The 23,429-nt window shown below is 41.8% G+C and overlaps 1 protein-coding gene across 1 annotated transcript; it reads right to left on the bottom strand.

Moving 5' to 3' along the window:
• Positions 1 to 57: 57 nt before the first annotated feature.
• GLT8D2 (glycosyltransferase 8 domain containing 2) lies at positions 58 to 23,429 on the bottom strand. The gene is made up of 9 exons (XM_028121660.2): positions 23,344 to 23,429; positions 21,153 to 21,245; positions 13,707 to 13,878; positions 8,235 to 8,352; positions 6,955 to 7,039; positions 6,233 to 6,345; positions 3,983 to 4,149; positions 3,039 to 3,151; positions 58 to 511 (listed from the first exon to the last, which is right to left on the bottom strand). The coding sequence occupies exons 1-9, from the start codon at positions 23,360 to 23,362 to the stop codon at positions 339 to 341; spliced, it is 1,053 nt and encodes a 350-aa protein (XP_027977461.1). The 5' UTR covers positions 23,363 to 23,429; the 3' UTR covers positions 58 to 338.

Raw genomic sequence — 23,429 nt, forward strand, 5'->3', positions numbered from 1 at the left:
AGATGTGTGTGAAAAAACACATCTAGAAATTTTTAAAAATTGTGAATACAAGTTGTCATTCAGAGTTAAGCAAATTGATTGCTGAAACCGAGACGGGTTTATTTCCTTCCAACAATACATCTCACGCACCTCATCGTGATTTCCGTAACCCCCCTGTACTTAAGAAGGAGTCCATGCATGCATGACCCAGGGTGCTGTTTGCACACAGTAGTCTTTGTGGTTTCCATTGTGGATCATATGTCTCAAAGGTACTATTCATAAAGAACAATGAAATAGTAGGGCTACAAATGCACAATTCCACATTTTTGTGTAGGAAATACTTAAAATGTTAAGTTATATCAGCTACTGTGGTGATTGAGTTTAAATATTCCTGCAGGGTCAGGAACAAACCAGCTTTCCCATAAGTCATTGTGAACACTAGGGAAGTCCCAAGGTTTATGTCTTCCATTCCAGTGGAGTAGTTTTGCTTCCTGCAGAAAATGCTCTGAATATCTGGTATCTGGATTCCAGCCTTCATGGTGTTTAAAAGAAAGAAATAGGCTTGTTAGAAAGTAAAAATTTTATATTGAAAATTGAATACAAGTCCATTATTTTTTTTTAAGATTTTATTTATCAGGGGCGCCTGGGTGGCTCAGTCGTTAAGCGTCTGCCTTTGGCTCAGGTCATGATCCCAGGGTCCTGGGATCGAGCCCCGCATCAGGCTCCCTGCTCAGTGGGAAGCCTGCTTCTCCCTCTCCCACTCCCCCTGCTTGTGTTCCCTTTCTTGCTGTCTCTCTCTCTCTAATAAATAAGTAAAAATCTTAAAAAAAAATTTTATTTATGAGAGAGAGGGAGGGGGAGAGGGAGGGTCCTGGGATCATGACCTGAGCCAAAAGCAGATGATTAATGACTGAACCACCCAGGCGCCCCTTGTTTTAGATTTTCTTTCTGCGAAAGAGAATTTAATATTTTTTTAAAACTGAAAATCCCTTAAGAGAGGGTGGATAGCTGGAGTTGTGTGTTAGTCCAGCTTCACATGATGCAAGAAAAAAACAAAAAGCCATCTTCCATTACAAACATAGCTGTGAAGGCGGTCGTGGAAGAGGAGCTAGGTGTTTCAGGCTGTGGTAACATAATTGGAATAATTATCAACTTCCAAAGACTCTACAAAGGAAATGCTCATTTGGGAAGAAGCGCCTTAGAGTCTCCACCTGGGGACATCATCTGTCTGCTCCATGATCGGAGGACTCCCTATGGGCTTGCAGTTTGCTTTTAACTAAATATATATCATACATTTTTAAAATCTTAAGCCTACCTGCTTAGACCCAAACTTAATACCCATTAGTGTTACATTGCTTTCTGCTTCCAAAACGCCCTAAAACTGAATCATTTTTCAAATGATTTCTGTGTAGATTTACTTTGCAGACTTCCCTGATTCCAAAACCTTCACAGATGTAGTCTCTGTTCTACAAAGAAAAATGATTTCTTTCCCTTAGGAAGATTCTGCGCCTTCCTACTTACCAGTTAGATATTTCATAAAATGTGATTGAGACTCTGTTCAAGATCATAAAATGCTCTAACCTTATCAATCTAAGCTCCGCATAACTATTCCTACACAACCTTTTTTATAGACCTACAACTTTGATGGGATTTTCTGCACATTCATTTCATGGAAATACTGGTATTTGACCTAACAGTGAACCCAACATTATTATAAATCAAACCAGATGGAACACTAGTGTCCTTAACTTCCCTGTGTTGCCTCTGTGTGCACACAGATGCTCAGGAAAATCGAGGAAGATTCTGGTAATGAGGCAGAAGGAAATCTGTACAGAATCAGTAAGAGGAGACAGGACCAGCTTCTATAGTTTTATGTGCCCCTTCTTTTAAAAGGGAGAGTAAGGGACATACCACCTTGCAGGCTGTTCTGAGAATTAGAACTAATATTCACCTTTGTCACCAAAACCTAGCTCAGTTCCTTACAGTGTAGAAGATACTTAGTAAATATACATCCAATTCTAAAATAATGCCCAAATGTCTGAAAACAAAAGGATTTTTAATAACTTTTTTGGTAGCAAAACCTAGATCCCACTCAGAATATTGCATAACATAAATGTATGCATCACATTACCTTTTTAAAATTCAAAACCTTTCTCATTTCTAAACAGGTCTGGCCCAGTGCTTTTGGCTAAGGGATTGTGGCCATGTGTTTGAATGAATGTGTCTTCTGCGCCAGGCTCTGTGCTAAGCAATTTACATGTATTAGGTAATTTATTCCCTATAAAAACTTTATAAGGTTCTGTTAGCTTCAGTTTACAAATGGAGAACTAAGGCACAGAAAGGTTGAATAATTTGCCCAACATAGGTAATAGCAGAGTTGGGATTTCGGTCCATATCGTAGAACCTGCACTCCTGCAGTGAAGACTGAATAGAAGACTCACATGGTACACAGTCAGGAATCAACTTTTTTTTTTAAAGATTTTATTTATTTATTTGAGAGAGACAGAAAGAGAGCATGAGAGGGAAGAGGGTCAGAGGGAGAAGCAGATTCCCTGCCGAGCAGGGAGCCCGATGCGGGACTCGATCCCGGGACTCCAGGATCATGACCTGAGCCGAAGGCAGTCGCTTAACAACTGAGCCACCCAGGCGCCCAGGAATCAACTTTTTAAAAGAGAAGTTGTGAGCTATCTTGATGCATCAAAAACCATTATGCTAATTCGTTTGGTTTTGCCCACTGCAAACTACTGCAAGAGAGCAATAAAGGCAAGTGAAAAGTTCTGACAGTGAAAGTTCTATTGTAAAAGTAGGTAATGTTTATTGAGCACATACTGTATGCTAAGCATGAGTCTAATTGCTTCCCATGAATTCCTAGAAACGCACCTCTCAGGCCATTTTTATCAGCTGCATTTGTAGAATCTGAGCAACGAAGGTTAATGGATCACCTCCAAGATCGCCTGGAGGATCTGAATTGAGGCAGCTGGTGCTATAGCACACCGTCCCCCCCTGGTGCTCACAGATCTGTAAGATGCACATTTGTGTTGTCTCCCTAAAATACTTACCCAGGTGCCTTATGTGCCACAGGGGGTTGATTGCGGAGTATTTCCCATGAAACACAATCAGCATTGGGGAGGTGGCTACCCCTCCTCCCAGGGAGCTGCTGTAGAGATTTTCCCTAAGAAATGGAATAGAAAAGCAACATTTGGCCTCGAGCCACACAGACTCAGATAAAGTAGAATCTACTAATTTTGAAAGATGTAAGACAGTCTCCCACTATGTAGTAAGACAATAGTTTTTCATTTTCCCCCAACTTTTTATTTTGAAAATTGTCAGACTTACACAAAATTGTAAGAATACCATGAATTCCCATATAATTTGTCTAGACTCACAGCATAGCATTTTGCCATTTTAATTTTCAGCCTTTTTTATGGCAAATACAGAAGATCAAATTCTGATCCTACATTATGTAGAATAACTACTTAAAATTCAAGGTTATGATGGTATTTAAAATACCCAGATAAAAAAAGATGGACAGGAAATACAACGACACGGTAATAGTGGTTGTGTTAGAGGGGTTTTTTTCCCTCTACTTTAGAACTTCGACAATGAAAAATGATACATTTTTAAAAATTCAACCTTCAAAAACAAAGTTGAGTTTATAAAATCACTCTTAAAAACAAATCTATGTAAGAAGGAGAAACCCAACTGAGATAAATGATTTTCAGTGGAGAAGGTTCACTAGGCTTCTAGGAGAGGACTTAAAATTACATTATTAGTTCATTAGAAAAATGTTTGCATGATAAGATACTGCAGGATCTCGCTTCCGCTGACATACCATCTGAGACTAGATTTTCATCTCTTGTCCCCATTCTTTCTCATCAGCGCCTCTGTAAGAAAATCTGATCTAAGATGTCTGTGAAATCTTTCTAACCCGAGTTATGTATAGAAAATTAACTGAATAATTCTGTTGCCAAGCATGGAAAATGGTAGAGAGGTTTACACATACTCCACATTTTTTTGCATCCACTTCTCCAGTTGTTTGGTGATGCGCTGGTGCTTCCATTCCGTCATGTTAGCCACAATCACACCCGGATTGAAAGAGCAAGTGCTGGGGCTTATGCCAAGGTCTTTTATGGTCTTCTTCCTGTAGTCCAGATAGCCCATGTATGTATTCTAGAAAGGAATGGGATACGCTTTTGAACAAATGTTTTGTTTCTGAAAAATAGTCATTTTCCTGAAACCACCATGCAGTATTTCTGGGTTTCCTACTGTGTCCCCAGCCACTTCCTAGCGTCCCTGGCTGGTTTTCTCCCTTCCCCAGCCTCTCTTCCAGCACCTGTTCCTGTCTCTAGCACTAACTCCCTCGACAGCCTCATCCAGTCTCATAGCTCGAAATGCTATCCGTGTAGCCGGTCCTGATGTCTCTGGATTCCCAGCTTCTGCCACATCTGCCAACTCTGTCTCCTGGAGGCTTAACAAGGCAGCTCCCCTTACATCCAAACACGGATCCCAGTCCTGTCCCAAACCTGCTTCCTGACAATCTGCCCCACCTCAGTTACTGGCAACTCCATTCTTCCAGATAATTAGGCAAAAAGCCCAGGGTCGTTAGGTCCTCCGTGGTTCCTTCTCATTCACTTTTCATCCAAATCCGTCAGCAAATCCTGTTGGTCTCGTCTTCCAAACTACACTGTCCACACTGCTACCTTCCCGGTCCAGGCTGTCATTGCCACTCACAGGATTTCTGCAAGCTCCTTCTAAACTGTTCCTGCTGCCACCCTTTTCAACTCCACTCTGTTTCTGTCACTTACCTGCTCAAAGCCTCTCCAGTGGCTTCCCATCTCAGAGTAAAAGCCTGAGTTCCTACAATGGGCTGCTACGCCCTGTGCCATCTGCCCCCACTGCCATTACCTTTCTAACGTCTGTTCTCGCCCCGCTTTCCTCTGCCACACCGATCTCCTTGTTCCTTCCATACAAGAAAGACACACTCCAGCCTCAGGACCTTTGAACTTGCCATTACCTCTCCTTGGACTGTTTTTCCCCTAGATATCTGCTGAGGCGGTTCCCTCAGTTCTTTCAGGTGTAGGCTCAGCGACACTACCTCAGGGGAGCCTTCCCTGATCACCCAATTTAACGTACAGCCCGACCTGCACCCTGATCCTCCGTTAAATACTTTGTTTACTGACTGTCTCTTCCCACCAAAATGTAAGCTACACAAAGGCAGGAATTTTAGTTTTGTTTACTGTCTCACTGGTACCTAAAACAGTGTCAGGCATATATAGGAAGTTGCTGAATGGGTGTGGCATGCGGCAGGACATACTGTTTCACCTGCACGAGCTGTCCTAACCCACCTCAGTGTGATGCTCAAAGGTAACAGGGAAATAATGGAAACACATGAGCAAATTCTGGGCACCAGGCAGTTCTGGGAACTTTGCACACATTACCTCATTAATTGCACGCAGTCCCTTTCCACGGATTAACTAATTTAATTCTCACAATAACTCTACAAGGGAAGTACTCTTACTACCTCTGTTGGACAACTGAGGGAGAAGATGACTGGTAAGTAACTTGGCCCAGGGTTACAAACCTACTAAGTGACAGAGCCGAGCTTTTGACCAAGTCGGGGGTGGCCTGAAAGCCGACGCCTCAAAGTGTGTCACATCTCTATCGCCACACATAAAATTATTTCCGGAACTTTTTTTTGGAGAACAGCATTTGCTTCTTAGCACCACCTTGTATTTTAAAGCCATCCTTTTGGCTTCAGTAGTCCATAGAGGTTCAACTTTTCTCATTTCCTCCAGGGCGAGAAGCTCTTTACCCTTGAGGAAAATCAGTATTTTCCTCTATTGAAAGGGGATGGGGGAAAGCGATGATCACAACTCTGAAAATAGAACCCAAAGTTCAGGGAGTCTCTTACAGTAAACCCCCATCTCAGACAGAGAGTGTGGTTCCAGCCACCTACAGAACAAGGGTCCCTTCTGGAGCACTACTGCAGGCTGGAACTTGGGCATCATGTTATCGCATCGCGGCTCACAAAGACAGAACAAAACAGGGACTACTGTTGCCGTGTTTCAGACAAGGAGAGCGGGACTTTGCAGGGTTATCTTGCCCCAGCCTCGGTACGCACGGAGCCGGGGTGGAACGGGCAGCCAGGCCCCTCCCGGGCAGGGTTCTCCCAGGTTAGATTATCATGAGCTGTGGGGAAGGGAAGGGAGGGGAGCAGCAGGGCGAAGGCAGGACCTCCGAGCAGCGAGCCCACCTGCAGCCCCACAAATCTGTTCATGTCCTGAGCCGAGGGCAAATCGCAGTCACCCGAGAAAGCTGCCGCGTGGCCCAGGGCCAAGGTGGTGTCATAGAGTTCTTGGATATCACCTGAATTTAGAAACACCAGGAGTTAAAATATTATAGCATTTGTTTTAGAGCCAGATAGAGCCTTAGAATGTCAAACAGTCCCCGATTTTGCTAAGGAGGAAAAGTATGTGATCCCAATTTCAAGTGGCGACTGACTTAATAATCTAGCTTGTCTCTGTTCAGAAAGCCACTTGATGGTAAGCTCGGATCGGCACTGGCCGATTTCTTTACTTCTGTCGCCGTGTAACTTCCACACCTGTGCTCATCTTATTTGAACGTGGGAGACAGAAAGCCACACTGAAACACCCAAACTTAGCTCACTTCTCAGAATGTCATCAGGGAGACTTCATTGCCCTACATTCTAGGGGTGCAGAGAAAGGGAAGGCTACTAGGTTATTCATTGCTGACTTTGACAGTGGCTCTCAGAAGGTCAGCTGGACTGTCCAGGGAAGCGAGTATCCACCCCTGTTTTCAAATTATTCCCACACTTACAACACTTACTATTCTCCCGACTTGAATACACAAGTCAAAATCACTGGGCGGCCTAGCTATTTGGAAAATGAAGAAGGGAAGTCATTCTACTTATCAGCTGCTCCTTTTCCGAGTGTTCTTGGCAGTCAGCGAGTATACCTTGCACAATGACGTCATCGTCCAAATAGATGACTTTCTCGTGTCGATGGATAAGCAGAGGGAGATAAAATCGAACAAAGTTCAGCTGTTAAAACAACAAAGGAAGCGATGGTGGGCAAGAGGCTTGTGGCTCCGCGTCTTCCAGCGCTGGAGGGGTGGCTCTGACCTTGGCCTCAGCTCAGCTCTGGGTGCGGAGCGAGATACAACAGGCTGCAGAGATGCCTCACCGCAGCGTCCCGGTGCCCAGGGATGGGGGCCCGGGGCCGCAACCAGCGCTGGCAGATCACAGCTGCCCAGACGGTGACGGGACACCTTCCCCTCTGTGAACTGCTACAGCGGGGGTCACAGGCTTCCTTCCTGGTCAGTCTTTCAGGCCACAAATTGCCTGCTCTCCTCTACACTAGTACTTTGACGGCTGTCAACTAAGCCTCACGCACGCATGCGCACACACACGCACGCATGCACACGCACACGCACGCACACGGGCACAGAGGCATCCCAGCCGCAAGTTTAACCTGTTAGCTCCTTGGACGAGAAAAAAGTCAGACAAGCAAGAGCGGAGGGTGGGAGTCAAGCAGTTTGATTAGCCGCACCACTTAATCCAAAATCGCATCTCAGCTCACGCTCTGATAATAAATATAAGGGATTGGGAAAAGGTCATGTCATTGAAGGGCTTAGAATTCATTACATTTTCGAGGATGGATTTCAGTGACAGCTATATGTAGAGCATGGCTACATTTTCTGTGAACCCGCCATCAACCCTACTCTTTATGCAAGAAAGAGTCCCTTTTGTAAGAACTCTTGCAGTAAAATACCTTAAGATTCCCAATGCTAGGGAAAACAGTGGGTGTCTCCTGCAAATATCTTAGTTGATCCTATGAGGTATATAATCAACCATGCTACTGTTTTTCCTTAGCTACTGGGATACTCGGCTAAATTTAATGTCCAATTGCAGTACACACAACAGCCTGTGGGTTGGGAATATTTTTTCCTGGCCTCACAATTTGGCCCCTACCCCCAACCCCTACAGGCATATTCACACATATAAAGGCATCCTACATTTCCTTACGCTTCATTTCTTCTTTAATAGCTTCATTATATTTATGTAAACCATCTTAAATCCTTCTGGAGCAGGTGGTATAAATTATAAATAAGCAGAGCTTGGTGGAGAGCTAACACTGCTTCAGAAATATTCCATCCACATCCCAGTGGCCAGTGCTCCACACTGAGCAAGGGTCTCACCAAAGACTGTCCCCAGCACGGGCGTGTTTCCTACTCACAGGCTGAAGCAGTTCGGGCCTTGATGAATCTGGTCTGATCTTCCCTTTGAGGACTATAGGGTTGAATTCCACGACTTTAAAGTTTATTTCCCTTAGTTTAGAATGTTCGATCCATTTTCTAAAGAGATGACAAAAAACACACACACACACACACACAAAGAAAGCTCTAGTATACACCTCCAACCTTTCCTCACTTTGCCTATTGCTTCAGAGTCAATCTGTTGCCTCCTTAGAAAGTTAAAAATAAAATGTCTAAACCTTCGAGTTTAGTCTATAAATCCTTCTGATTTTTTTTTTTTTCTCTATCTGGTCTGGCTTCAAATCTTTCCTCTTTTTTTCCTTTAATTCGCATAACTCTGCAAAGGAAATGAAGCAAAATAGTAATAACCAAATATCTCCCCAGATCCACATAATCTCCACAGGAAACTGGAAGAACAAAAATGTTCCTGCCATGGGCTAACGGATTTATCAAGTTATGAAGCAGGACATTCTGAATCTCCTACTCGAGGGAAGTCATTCTTACTCTGCTGTTTGGACTCCAAGGATGATTTGGAGTTAACCTTGTCTCTGAGTCTCTGTCTCTCACTGTTCCCCCACCTGTCCTTGCTTCCCACCTTCTCCTCCTTGCCCCCACCCTCTGCCCTCGTGTTCTCTCAGTCTCACACAATGTATGACTATCTTTTTTCCAATCCATAATACAATTCTTGGTAGAAATGATCTCAAAATACGATTGTCAATGACTAAAGCGTTTGTTGTTGCTCAAAAATCAACAAAAGAGTTGATCTTCTGAATAACATTGAGATCTGCAAAATTTGAACCATAAACGCCCATCATTTACACAACGTTATATGTCAATTATAGCTCAATAAATCCGGAGGGGGGTAGAAGTCACGTCAACAATGGCGAGAGACTCAAGCATGCACATCTACGTGGCCAAGAAATGTGGGGAAAACAGTGCTCAAACTCATTAGAAATAAAAGGATCTCAAGTTAAACCACTGTGAGATAGCCTTGGACACCCGGCTGAATGGCAAAGTTAAAAAGACTGACCATCCCACTTCGGGGTGGTGGTTGTTACATGGGTATGTTTACTTTGTGATGACTCACTAAGCTGTACACAGGATTTAGGCAATATTCTGTTTTTGTATTATGCTTCAATGAAAAGAGGGTTTTTTGTTTTTAATTATTTAAAACAGGGGGGTAGTGGACTACACCACCAAGAGCTGGGAGACAGTTCCTGCTCAGAGCCCTGGAGCTCATGCCTTTTGTTCAAGTACAAACCCTTGCTCAGAACATATTACACACGCTACCCTTTGGGGTTTGGTTATCTAGTTTTCATTCCCACGGATAATTACAGGGCTGTTAACAGCAGGCTAAGGGAATAATCTCCAACAATAAATGATAAGAAGAGTGAGAAATGAGACAGAAAATCTAGAATGTAAACATAAGCCCTCAAAACCCACAGGAGCCAAGGACCATTTAGATTAGGAGCAAGTGTCTTCCATATCTCAGTACCTCCTAATAGTGCTAAGACTTAAAAATCTAATTATAAAAGTCATACATAAATATATTCTCTGAGAGCCTGGCTAGCTCAGTTGGAAGAGCATACAACTCTTCTTCTTGGGGTCATGAGCTCAAGCCCCACATTGGGTATAGAGATTACTAAGATAAATAAAGAAAAATTCTTTCTTCCTTTTTTTTTTTTACAGATTTTATTTATTTATTTGAGGGAGAGAACAAGTGAGAGAGAGCACAAATGGGGTGAGGGGCAGAGGAAGAGGGAGAAGCAACCTCCCTGCTGAGCAAGGAGCCCAACACAGGGTGATCCCAGAGTCCTGGGATCATGACCTGAGCTGAAGGCAGACACTTAACTGACTGAGCCACCCAGGCGTCCCTATTCTCCTTCCGAATAATGGAAATAACACTTGAAATACCTTGAACTTCCCTTCATCACTGCTCTCCCCAATCCCTCCATCCTCCCCAGAGGCGGCCACTGTTAACAGATGGAGATCTTTTGGGTCTTTTTCTTTACAGAAACACATATATGTACATATACACATTTACAGTTTGGGTTGTTTTTAAGATTTTTAAAAAAGATTTTATTTATTTATTTGACAGAGAGAGAGAGCACAAGCAGGGGGAGTGGCAGGCAGAGGGAGAGGGAAAGCAGGCTCCCCACTGAACAGAGAGTCCCACGTGAGGCTCGATCCCAGGACCCTGGCATCATGACCTGAGCCAAAGGCAGGCGCTTAACCGACTGAGCCACCCAGGCACCCCTTTTTTTCTTAAGATTTTATTTTTAAGTAATCTCTACACCCAATGTGGGGCTCGAATTCACAACCCTGAGATCAAGACTGCATGCTCTACCAACCGAGCCAGCCAGGCACCCCTGTTTTTGTTTTTGTTTTTATCTTTAAAGCTATGAACAATGTTTTTGTCCCCCATCCCCAAATTCATATGTTGAAACCTAATCCCCAGTGTGATGGCATTTGGAGGTGTGGCCTTCAGAAGGTGATTAGGTCCTGAGGGTGGAGCCCTCATGAATGGGATCAATGCCCTTCTGAAAGAGACCCCAGTGAAATCCCATACCCCTTCCACCATGGGAGGGCAACAAAAACGCAGCCCTCTATGAACCAGCAAGCAGGCCCTTACCAGACATGGAATCGGCTGGGGCCTAGATCTTGGGCTTCACAGCCTCCAGAACTGAGAGAAATACATTTCTGTTTTTATAAGCTACCCAGTCTGGGGCTTTCTGTTACAGCAGCCTGAATGGATAAGACGTTCATAAAATGGATTATACCATATGAGATGTACGGCAATGTGCATCTTCCACTTAACAAGATGCCTCGAAGATCTTGTCAGTATACCCACACGGCCTTCTTTCTCTTTTAATAGCTGGATCATATTCCATAGTTCATTTCAATATTCTTCTATCGATGGACATTTAAGCAGTTAGCATTTTTTTTTGCTATTTCATATAATGCTGAAATTAACACTGTTGTACCTATATTTTGGTAATATGTATTAGAATTGCTGTAACAGATTCCTAGTAGTGAAAATGGTATGGTGAGTCAAACTATATATGTTATATATGCATATAACATTTTTTTTAAATTTAAAATTCCAATTAGTTAACATACAGTGTAATATTATCTGCAGGTGTACAACATAGTGATTCAACACTTCCATGCAGTACCGGTGCTCATCATGACAAGTGCACCTGTTTCACTCATCCCCCCACCCGCCTCCCCCTGGGAACCAGAAGTTTGTTCTCGATAGTTGAGAGTCTGTTTCTTGGTTTGTCTCTCTCTCTTTTTTCCTTTGTTCATTTTTTTTGTTCCTTACATTCCACATGAGTGAGATCATATGGTGTTTGTCTTTCTCTGACTGATTTATTTCACTTAGCAAAATGCAATCAAACTCCATCCACATCATTGCAAATGGTAAGATGCCATTCTTTTATATGCCTGAATAATACTCCATTGTATATACACACCACCTCTTCTTTATCCATTCATCTATCCAAGGACACTTAGGCTGCTTCCTTGATTTGGCTATTGTAAATAAGGCTACTATAAATGTAGGAGTGCATGTATCACTTTGAGTTAGTGTTTTTGTATTTTGGTTGTAAATACCCACTAGTGCAATTCCTGGATTGTAGGGTAATTTTATTTCTAACTTTTTGAGGAACCTCCATACTGTCTTCCACAGTGGCTACAGCAGTTCTATGCATATCAAATTTTATTAGACATTGCCATATTGCTCTTTCAAAATGCCTTACCAGTTTACAAAGTGTACATTGTTTAAGTAAAGAATGAGCATGTCCATTTTCTTGCACTGGATATTGTTGTCCTCTTTAATTTTTTACCATCTCGGTGAGTGAAAAATTATGTCATTGTCATTTTAATTTGCATTTCCCTATGAGTAACACAGAATACCTTTTCATGTTTGTTGACCATTTGTATTTTTTCTTCTATGATTTGTTTGTTTGTATTCTATTTGTTTCTATTTCTATTTTTCTACTAGATGTTTGTATGCTTAAAAATTTTTTGTGAGAATCCTTTTTATACTTTGGATAGTAATCCTTCATCTATAATACATGTTGAAAATATTTTGCCTCATTTATTGCATGATTAATTTCACTTACAGTGTTTTTCATAATTTAAAAGTGTTTAGGGGCACCTGGGTGGCTCAGTCAGTTAGGTATCTGCCTTCAGCTCATGTCATGATCCCAGGGTCCTGGGATTGAGGCTCTCTTCTGGCTCCCTGCTCAGTGGGGAGTCTGTTTCTCCCTCTCCCTCTGCCCCTCCCCCAGTTCATGCTCTCTCTCAATAAATAAACAAATGCAATCTTTAAAATAAGTAAATGAATAAAGCCTTGTCTGTTAATCCCAAAACTTGGGTTCTCTAAAAATTAAATAAATAAATAAATAAATAAATAAATAAATAAATAAATAAAGTTTTTAAATATTATGCAGTAAAATCTGTCCATTTTTTCCTTATGGTTTTTGTGCTCACAGTCATTTTCCATAGCAAAATTATATAATTATCCCACATTTTTATAATACTTTAAAATTTGATTTTCTATTTATCTCTTCTAAATCCATTCCCAACTTATTTTTTTAGTGTGTTGTGTGATAGGAAACAGATTGCTTTGCAGTTCAAAAATTATAATAATGGGGTGCCTGGGTAGCTCAGTCAGTCAGGCATCTGCCTTCGGCTCAGGTCATGATCCCAGGGTTCTGGGATCAAGCCCAGCGTCCATTTCCCTGCTCAGGGGGGAGCCTGCTTCTCCCTCTCCCTCTGCCCCTCCCCCCTGCTTGTGCTCTCTCTCTCTCACTCTATCTCAAATAAATAAATAAATTCTTTAAAAAATTATAATCAGGGCACCTGGGTGGCTCAGATGGTTAAGCGTCTGCCTTCGGCTCAGGTCATGATCCCAGGGTCCTGGGATCGAGTCCTGCATCGGGCTCCCTGCTCCTTGGGAGCCTGCTTCTCCCTCTGCTTCTCTCTCTCTCTCTCCCTCTGTCTCTCATGAATAAATAAATAAAATCTTTTAAAAAATAAATTAAATTAAATTAAATAAAAAATTATAATCAGTGATGATTCTGGGTCATATTAAAATGATACTATATTACTATCCTTCCAGGTTAAGAAAGCAGAGAAAAGAGAAACCATTTTAGAAAGAAAGACTTCCACAGAACCTGCTTAAGGACTGCAATTCTTTGGTTCATTAGACAATTCGCTTCAGCAGAACGATGCCTTGAACAACCAGATTAATGAGGCTTTGCTGCAACTTCCTTAGCGAGGCAACACATTCGTCAGGTCGCCAAGTAAACCTCAGGTCATCCTCTCATTAATTCAAATGACATGTATCAAACCCAAAACATAGGGAAATCCATTTAAGGAAAGATAAGAAAGATGAAAAAAAAAAAAAAAGCAGAAAACTCCAAAGTCTATAGTGCACAAATTACCGGATTCGAGACAGAGTGTTCCGGAGTCCAACGACGTAGAACAGAATGTTGGCGTCAGTATTGCTGTAGATGCTGTTGATGGCAGCCATGGTGGCACCCATTCTGCCCGCCGCAGCACAAATCACCACAGGAATCTCCTCCTCCATTTCCTCAGGAGGTTCAGAGTCCTCGTCTGGAAACATCAAAATCAGTGTCTTAGAACATGAAGGAATTTCATAGTAGGGCCAGGTGTCTTCCACACTCCTGGGGGAAGACAGCATAGGGTAGTAGAGACTGCCAACTATTCTCCAACACCCAGTCTCCTCTTCTCTTAGAAAAAGAACACTGGAATTTTAGCGGGCACATAGCCAACCACGATTCTCAGACTCCCTTGCAAGTCTGTGTGATCAAGTTCTGACCAATGGGAGGTTAGTGCAGGTATGTGGGCGACTACTGGGTTTGTCTTTGAAAGCAATGTGCTGGCCTCCCCTCTTCCTTTCCCCCTTCCCATTGTCTGGAATGGGGATATGATGACAGGACTCAGGGCAGCCATCTTGGGCCCCAAGATGGAAGCTACCTGTGGAGGACACCAAAACCCCAAGAGAGAAGGAAACTTGATCTGGATGACTGTAGAAAGGACACATCACACTTTGACCTTGAGAGAGAAAATAAACCTCTGTTTTGCTTCAGCACTATTATTTTGGAGCTCTCTTACAGAAGCCAATCAGATAGCCTAACACAGATACACAGTTGAAAAATATGTGAAGAACTGAAAGCCTCATTCGATTCGACAGTTCCTCAGCTCCTCAACTCTTTCCTAAACTGGGATATTTACCCTGCCTATGCTGCTATGAAACCTACTGCTTGTGATCTTCCTTCTCTTATCCACCCTCTAGTCAAGTGTCTGTAAATCTGACAGCAAGAGAAAGGAGGTAAATGAAAGAGCATGACTAATGTACAAGATGAGTAATTGATTGTTCTCTTGAGCTGTGGCTGTGATATAAAAAACTGGTGATATAACATCACATTTTGGCACCACAATATAGTTTTCCAGGATGAAGGATAGTAATTATCAGTATGTAGAGTACCCACAATCAGATGCCCTTCTGGTTTTTACTTAAAGCTTGCTCTCTCTTTACAGATACTTTTTGCAAAATACCACTCAGATGCAGGGTAGTTCTAGCTGATATTTAATCCAACAAATATATATTAAACTAACTACCAGGACCTGTGCTTTGTATAACTTAAGGAACATGGAAGCGTCTACCCCTTCTCCTCCTACGTCTCTTCACAGGCTGGCCACCACATTGGACATGTCCACCACGAGAATAAGTTTGTTTTCACAGTATCTTTAGTGACATGAGAGAATGCTCATAATACAATGTTAAGGGGGAAAAGAATACAAAATTCTCTCTAGCATTTGGTGCACAAAATCACCACACGAATCTCATCTAGCATATTATCCCAATGTGATATATACAGACATTTTCAAATGGATCTACATCTGTTTATGGAATTATGAGTGATTTCAATTTCCTTATTTGCATCTCTTGTGTTTTCCAAATTCTCTAAAGTAACTATGGTTATTTTTATAAACAAAAAAGAAAATATTTCTCTTTTTTTAAAGATTTTATTTATTTGACAGAGAGAGACACAGGGAGAGAGGGAACACAAGCAGGGGGAGTGGGAGAGGGAGAAGCAGGCTTCCTGCTGAGCAGAGAGTCCAATGCGGGGCTCGATCCCAGGACCCTGGGATCATGACCTGAGCGGAAGGCAGATGCTTAACGACTGAGCCACCCAGGTGCCCCAAAAGAAAATATTTCCTAAGGGATTATTCCTTTTGGACTAAACTGTCATCTCGGGGAGGTTTCCTAATCATGTGGCATGTTACTTTCAGGCAGTGAAGTGAACTGCCCCAAATGCAAATCTGACTATGTTTCTTCACTGCTTCCCATCCTTCAGGGGTTCCCATAAGGTAAAGCTACCTTCCTTTGCCTGGCACACAGGGTGCCTCACGATCCAGCCCCTGCTCACTTCCCTAGCTTTGACTCCTTGCATCCCAGCAATACCAAACTACTTGTGGTCCCCTGAACACTGTACCAGGCAGGTTGTCCCTTTCCTCAGTGCCCTTGCACACACCGTTCCTGATGCCTGGAACGTTCCTTCCACCTTTTCCCACATGGCTAACTCTGACACCATCAGTCTAGATCAGACCCTCAGGGAAGCCTTAACAGCTCCTTACACAAATTAGCTCACCCCCTATCTGTGCTCACTTTAGTCTTGTTTGTGGCTGGATTTAGCAGCTGCATTGCAATTTTTTGGGTTGCATGTCTTTCCTTTCTCTCTCATTACATTGGGAGCTCCATGAGGGCCGGGACAGTAACTTGTTCATCTCTGTCTGCTCACTTGCAGCTAGCATAGTGCCTGGAACATGGTAGATTCCCAATCCACTTTGGAGGGAGGGATGGATGAATGGATGGGTGAATTTATTAAATACCTCTCTTTGAGCACTTACTCCACTGCACACAAAGCATCTATTCATGTGTCTGTCTCCCCCGCTAGACTATGAGCTCATTATATTATCCCCACGGAGTCTGGCACCTAGGAAGCACTTAATAAAAGTTTGCTGGATTTAACTGAATTGATGTGTAGATCTTACAGAACAGGGCTTTGGAGGAATGATTCCTGGACTACTTGTAGGCGCAAAGAAAGAGAGAGAAGGGCTGGAAAGCTGGGGCAGAGCCAGCCTGTCAGGCAACAGGCAGAATAAGGGAGGAGGAAGGTATCCCCAGGAAATAGGGCCACCCCAAGGGGTCAAACACCAAGTTTATAGCTCATCTGCCACACTTCTTAGGAGTCTCTGCCAGTCAGAGGAGCTGGAAGCTAACCCAAGCCAAAAACACTGCTCTCTGCCAAGAAGTCTTCCCTGGACAGAATATGGATGAAGGCACACTGGAGAAAGTGGCGGGGTGGGGGGAACGATTTACCAACTATAAATTCTTCACGAATGTTTCATCCTTGCAGCTTCTTGGGGGAATCATCCACTGTTTTTGAATCTGTTGTGCCAATTGGTGCCTAAGCCAATTCATCAAAAGATTTAGCTGCTTGGTGCCCTAAAATCTCTAAGAAAACACCATACTGATGGTAGTATGGACTAGAAATGTATTCCATTGCACTAGTCCATTCCCACAAGCAGCACTTATCAGACCACGCCCATTCCTAGAAAAAGTGAAATGTATGCTCTCCCAACGCCAAGTCTCTGAATCCCATTTAAATTAGGATCTTTTTAGCCAATCATGTAAACTTGCCTCACTTCAAATGGGCCAGGGAGTTAATCACCAGCTAAATTATCAGGAGATTACATCAAATGTTATTATCAGGAGAATACACAAAATGGCACTGTGCTTTTCTTCAGCATGTGACTTTACAGGGCTTCTGGACATCACCTTATACCACTAGTTCTTTGAATTACTGTCTTAGAAAATACAAAAGTTAATATGGAATAGGTGGAGCACAGAGGAGTTTCACTGTTTCTATTTTCTAGAATGGTAGATAAATGTCATTATACATTTCTCACAGCCCATGTACAACACCAGGAGTGAACCCAAAAGGTGTAAACTGTGGACACTGGGTAAGAATGACGTGCCCATGGAAGTTCATCACTTGTCACTAATGTACCATAGGGCAGGGGATGGTTTTTGTTTTTTTTTTTTTTTAAGATTTTAATTATTTATTTAACAGAGAGAGACATAGCGAGAGCAGGAACACAAGCGGGGGAGTGGGAGAGGGAGAAGCAGGCTCCCCGCTGAGCAGGGAGCCCGATGTGGGGCTCGATCCCACGACCCTGAGATCATGACCTGAGCCGAAGGCAGACGCTTAACGACTGAGGCACCCAAGGCACCCCAAAAATAAAGTCTATTAAAAATATTAATATGTCAAATAAATAAATAAAATCTTTAAATATATATATATTAATATGCACTTCTTGGAAAGAATCCCAGGGGCACCTGGGTGGCTCAGTCAGTTTAAACGTCTGCCTTCAGCTCAGGTCTTGATCCTGGAGTCCCAGGATCGAGCCCCGCATGGGGCTCCCTCCTTCTCCCTCTGCCCCTCACCCCGCTCCTGTTCTCTCTCTCTCTCTCTCATATAAGTAAATAAAAAATCTTAAAAAAAAAAAAATCCCAGCCCCAAATTCCAATAAACCCTGATGATTTTCTTCAGACCTCTCCACTCCAATTCCAAAGGCAGATCTCTGTTACGGGTGTAATGTGTGCCTCTCAAATCCTTCTTCATGTTATTCCAAAAGGAAATATACCACTTACATGTATTATTTTAAAACCAAAATGAAATCATACTTTTCATGGTTTTCTGCAACTTGGCATTTTCCACTTAACATAGCACAGCCATCTTTCCATGTCAACACTATATTCTTTTGAATAGTAGTTCATAACACTGATTCTTTTTTTATTTAACACTGCATGGGATAAAAATATGACACTGGATCCATTCATGTGCTCCAAACACTTTGTTTATTGGTATATGGCTAATTAATGAGCCAGGATGTGCATTTCCTTACAGTTGTTTTAACAGCTGTTATAAAAGCTATTCATTTCTCTCTGTGGAGAAAGGAGTTTGCTGTGGGATTCAACTGGCCAAATGTGTTGGTTTATGGGCAGGGAGTGAATGAAGGGTGAGGAGGAAAGAACTTGAAGTTCAGACAACTTTTGACCTTGTATGGCTTCCTTCCTCTATTGAGGCATAATTTATTGTTATGGACTGAATTGTGTAAATTCATATATTGAAGCCCTAACTCCTACTACCTCAGAATGTGACTGCATTCGAAGACAGAGCCTTTAAAGGACAATTAAGTGAAAAATGCGGCTTAGCTTGAGGCTTAATCCAGTATGACTGGTGTCCTTATAAGAAGAGGCAGGGACATCAGAGATGTAAACACTCAGAAAAGGTCATCTGAGGACATGGGGAGAACTGTGAGCCTAGAAGAGAAGTCTTGGGAGAAACGAATGCTGGGAGCACCTGGATCTTAGACTTCCAGCCTTAAGAGCTGTGAGAAAATAAATTTCTTTTGTTTAGGCCACCTAGTCTGTGGTATTTTGTTAAGGCAGCCTAGGCTAATACAGATTTCTTAAAATTTGGAAATTTTGGAATTTTCTTAAAATTTGCTACTGTAGGTATACAGTTCCATGATTTTTAGTAAATTGATAGAGTTGCACAACCACAATCACCATTTTAGAACAATCTCACCTCCGTGAAAAGTTCCCTTCACTGGGTTGCCGTCAATCCACTCCCACTCCCAGGTCCAGGAAACCAGAGCTCTCTTTTATGTCTCTGTAGATTTACCTTTTCTAGAGATTTCTATACACAGAACTGTATAATATGTGGGCTTTCAGGTCTGGCTTCTTTCATGTAGCATAATCTCTGGGAGGTTTATCCACAGGGGAGCACACATTACTGTGTTCCTTTTTACTGTTGAAAAGGACTCCACTGTGTCAATATACTACATTTTATTTACTCATTAGTTGATTCACATGTGGATTGTTTCCAGTTCATGGCTACAAAGAATAATGTCCTAGAAACATTTGTATACAGGTCTTTATGTGAAGTCATTCTCTTTCCAGATGCTCCTCATGTTCATTTAGACCAGATTACACATGTTTTTAACTTTTTTTGGGGGGGGGAGAGAGAGAGAGCACGAGAGAGTATGAGCAGGAGAAAGGGACAGAGGAAGAGGGAGAAGCAAACTCCCCACTGAGCAGGAAGCCCTATGTGGGGCTCGATCCTAGGACCCTGGGATCATGACCTGAGCCAAAGTCAGATGCTTACCTGACTGAGCCATCCAGGTGCCCCTTAACTGTTTTTTTTAAATGAATTTTTTATATTAAGGTAAGTCAGCTTTGTGAGAACAGGGACATTGTTTTTTTTTTTTCATTGTTGTATGTCCAGTGCCTAAGCTGGCTTAAGAAAAATAGTGTGAGAGGGTGCCTGGGTGGCTCAGTTGGTTAAGCGACTGCCTTCGGCTCAGGTGATGATCCTGGAGTCCTGGGATCGAGTCCCGCATCGGGCTCCCTGCTCAGCGGGGAGTCTGCTTCTCCTGCTGACCCTCTTCCCTCTTGTGCTCTCTATCTCTCATTCTCTCTCTCTCAAATAAATAAATAAAATCTTTAAAAAAAAAAAGAAAAGAAAAATAGTGTGAGGTGAATGTATATAATGCACCAAAATATTAACTGTATTTGTCTTTGGCTGATACGACAACAGGTAATATTTTTTCTCTTCTGCATTTTCCATAAATGTATTTGTTTGATTAATATAAAAATTAAATTATCTAAAAATAGGAGCATCTTGCTGGCTCAGTTGGAGGAGTGTGAGACTTTTGATCTCAGGGTTGTGAGTTTGGGCCCCACAGTAGGTGTAAAGATTACTTAAAAATAAAATCTTTATAAATAACATAATATAACATAATATAACATAACATAATATACTTGCTATCAGTGTTTCTTAATTTTTGTGTGGGTTGATTTTGTGTGTTCGGAGGTTGTAAAGGTGCCATTTCAAGCAATTCACCCCTCGGGAGGGAAATTGGGCTCCTCGGCACAGCTGGAAGAGAATATAGGGTCAATACAGGAGCTTTTTTAAGTTGAGAATTCTGAGGCTATTTGTGTACTGATGGGAATGAACCAGCAGGGAGAAGAGAGAGAAGGCAATTTTCATAACCAAGATTTTGAGAGACTCAAAGGACAGATGTAAAGCAAGCCACCCAAAGTGTTGTCCAAAAACCAAGTGTCACTGGGAGCTTATTAGAAGTGCAAATTCTCAGGCCTCACCCCATATCTACTAGCTCAAAATTTCTCAGGGTGGGTCCAAGTATTATGTTTTAACCAACTGTAATCGTGATTCTTATATGTGCTAAAGTTTGAGTAGCACTGATCATTCTAGAACATTACTGAGAAGTTGGCCTTGGGTGGATATTCTACGAGCAGGTCCTTGGGATCTGACCAAATTGTGGCTTGTCTCTGAACCCAGCTACTGAAAGGAATCAAAGGAATGCATTTAAACCGCAGTCCCAGGTACCCTATCTTGATGGATTATATATGCTTACTTATCTGCTTTTTTTTAAAATTCTTTTTATTGTGGTAAAAAACACATAAAATTTCTCATCTTTACCATTTCTAAGTACACAGTTCAGTGTATTAAATACATTCACACTGTGGTACTACTCTCGCCACCATCCATCCCCATAACTCTTACAAAACGGGAGTTTTATAAACTCATTTTATAAAACTACAACTTATACCCATTAAGCAAGAACTCCCTATCCCCCTCCCCCCCCCCAGCCCCTGGCAACCACCATTATACTTTCTGTCTGGATGATTTTGACTATCTAAGTACCTCATATAAGAAGAATCACATAGTATTTGTCTTTTTGGGATTGGCTTATTTCAGTTAGCATACCTGTTTCATTCCTGAGCACAGTTCCCTTATGAACTTTCTTATACAGGATCCCACAGAGGGTCACAATCAGAAGGAACAGCAACACCTGATTAACTGAAATAAAAACAGAAACACATTCAAGTGTAACCTATCAAGCTGAAATTTGGGGAAAGTTTAGAATAGTCTTAGGAGCAGATGCCTTCCCTGACATACATAGCAGTGGTGGTCTGGGACCTTTAAGCAGATGGCATGTGCATAAAGGGTTAAGCCAGGATGCTGTTGATGCTCAAGGATACGGAGATGGAGTTTAAGGAGGACCCTGGCAGTCTGATGGCAGAGGCTACAACCTTAGTGCGTGTATGATGCTCCCTCTGGAGCCACTTTCTGTGCATGAATACTTTGTTTGAATGAATAGCCAACATTTATATGATGCTTATGATGAGCCAGTACTTCTTATGAGTACAGGTTCTCAGCTATTATAACACAGCTTCTCGGTTAATTCAACCACTGGTCAAGGATGACGTACTGAAAATTCTTGCCCTGAGTGAGAAGCCAGAAGACCTAAATACCTCTTCTAGTTCCCAGCATCCAGGACCATCTGTTCCAGAACAATGACGCTCGCCCTTGGGATCTACTGAGAAGCACAAGTAATATAGGACAGTGTTGTCCTAATATTGAGCACATGCCATGTGATTGTACATGAGGTGGTTTAGGAGGTTCATGATCATGGCATTAAGTAACATTAAATCACAGCGTGAGAAATCAGTTTAATTTCAGGTGCAGGCCAACAACAAAAGCAACCCAGGATTGAATAACATTGTTCTAATCGTATATATTTGTATAATCAACTTCTTTTTATGATACGAGATAGCTTATTCTACTTACAGTAAGGATATACACTTTCTATTATAAAGTACACATACTTTTTTAAATGAGTCAACTTAAAGAAAATTGTTAAGTCATGCATAGGACAGAAGAAACACAGATGATGAAAAATTGAGAAGGTGTGCATTGCTCTACATGGAGCACAAGTACCTGAAGTCTGGAAAATGTTGGTAGGAGAGGAAGGGGCTAGGATTTCAAGCGTGATTCAAATCTTGTTTCTATCACCTCTTAGCTGTGTGGCTTTGGACAGGTCACTGAATCTCTCTGAGCCTCAGTTTGCTCATCTGCTCCATGAGGAGTGTAATTGTAATATTAGTCATTGTCTCACAGGGGGGTTTTGAGAGTTAATGAAGGCAATGTAGGCCCAGTAAACACGTTACAATTGTTATATGTTATCATTTCCTACTTTTGTGCATCAAGGTATTTACATTTATTGGCCTCATACTGAGCTATTTTCTGGCTCCTAGGCCTTTGTCTTCACATTTGTAAAAGGAAGGAGTCATTCTCTACAGATGTCTTCCAGAGCTACATTCTGAGGCTCAAGGATTCTCCTGTGCTAACATCCAGCTCCCCTCTGCCTTTCTGGATTGTCAGATGCAGCCAGAGACAACCGGATACTAGACTCAATTTAATACCAAACTATAGAGAAATAGAAAATAAGGAACAAAGTCCTGTAGTTTATCAATACGTCTGATTAACATTTACCTGCCACAGCCAGTGTGGGGAAGCAACTCAATGTCTACTACCACCTTTATTTTATTTTTTTTAGTATAAGTATGTCTTATGCAATATTTGGGATATACTTATGCTAAAATATCATTCATAGATAATCTAAAATTCATATCTAACTGGATATCTTGTCTTTTCATCTGCTACATCAGGCAATTCTACCCTGAGGCTAACAGCAACACAATTAGATAACTATGTTTCTCTCCCAGGTTCACAAACTGCTATATCTGAAATCAAGGGCAAATCCAGGTTTTGATGGGATCTGAAGATAATATAATTTAAGAATAGGAACATGAAATTACAACTGCTGAATTAAATAGGAACATGAATATTTATTTAAAATGAGAAAATGAGTTATATTTATAAATTTTATAGAAATGTATGACCCCTCTCAGGATAAATCTATGTCTGGACAAAATACTTAACAACTTTCCACAGGCATCATCCTGAAATGATAATGCCAAGTATTGCATGTGGGAAAACGATCCATGAAAATCAAAGAGGATTTTTTTTAAAAAAAATCCAAGATCTAGCATCAAAACAGTCTTTTAGAATATCTGTTTTTAATAATCATGATTGTCAAAAGCTGTAATCTTACTTTTTCGTAACAAAGCCATGTGTGTTCAAGCAGACAAAAACTGCGACCTGTGGATTGAAGAAAAAAAATTTATTTAAAACAGAATC

This window comes from Eumetopias jubatus, unplaced genomic scaffold (genome assembly GCF_037043125.1).
Source record: "Eumetopias jubatus isolate StellerSeaLion01/CBP00866 unplaced genomic scaffold, mEumJub1_p1.0 scaffold_8, whole genome shotgun sequence".
Lineage (NCBI taxonomy): Eukaryota > Metazoa > Chordata > Mammalia > Carnivora > Otariidae > Eumetopias > Eumetopias jubatus.

Coding starts and splice junctions, on each gene's coding strand:
- GLT8D2 (XM_028121660.2), bottom strand. Junction 4,150..6,232: donor ACAGATTTGTGGGGCTGCAG/GTGGGCTCGCTG, acceptor ATTCCTTTCTAG/AATACATACATGGGCTATCT. Junction 512..3,038: donor GTGGCACATAAGGCACCTGG/GTAAGTATTTTA, acceptor AACACCATGAAG/GCTGGAATCCAGATACCAGA.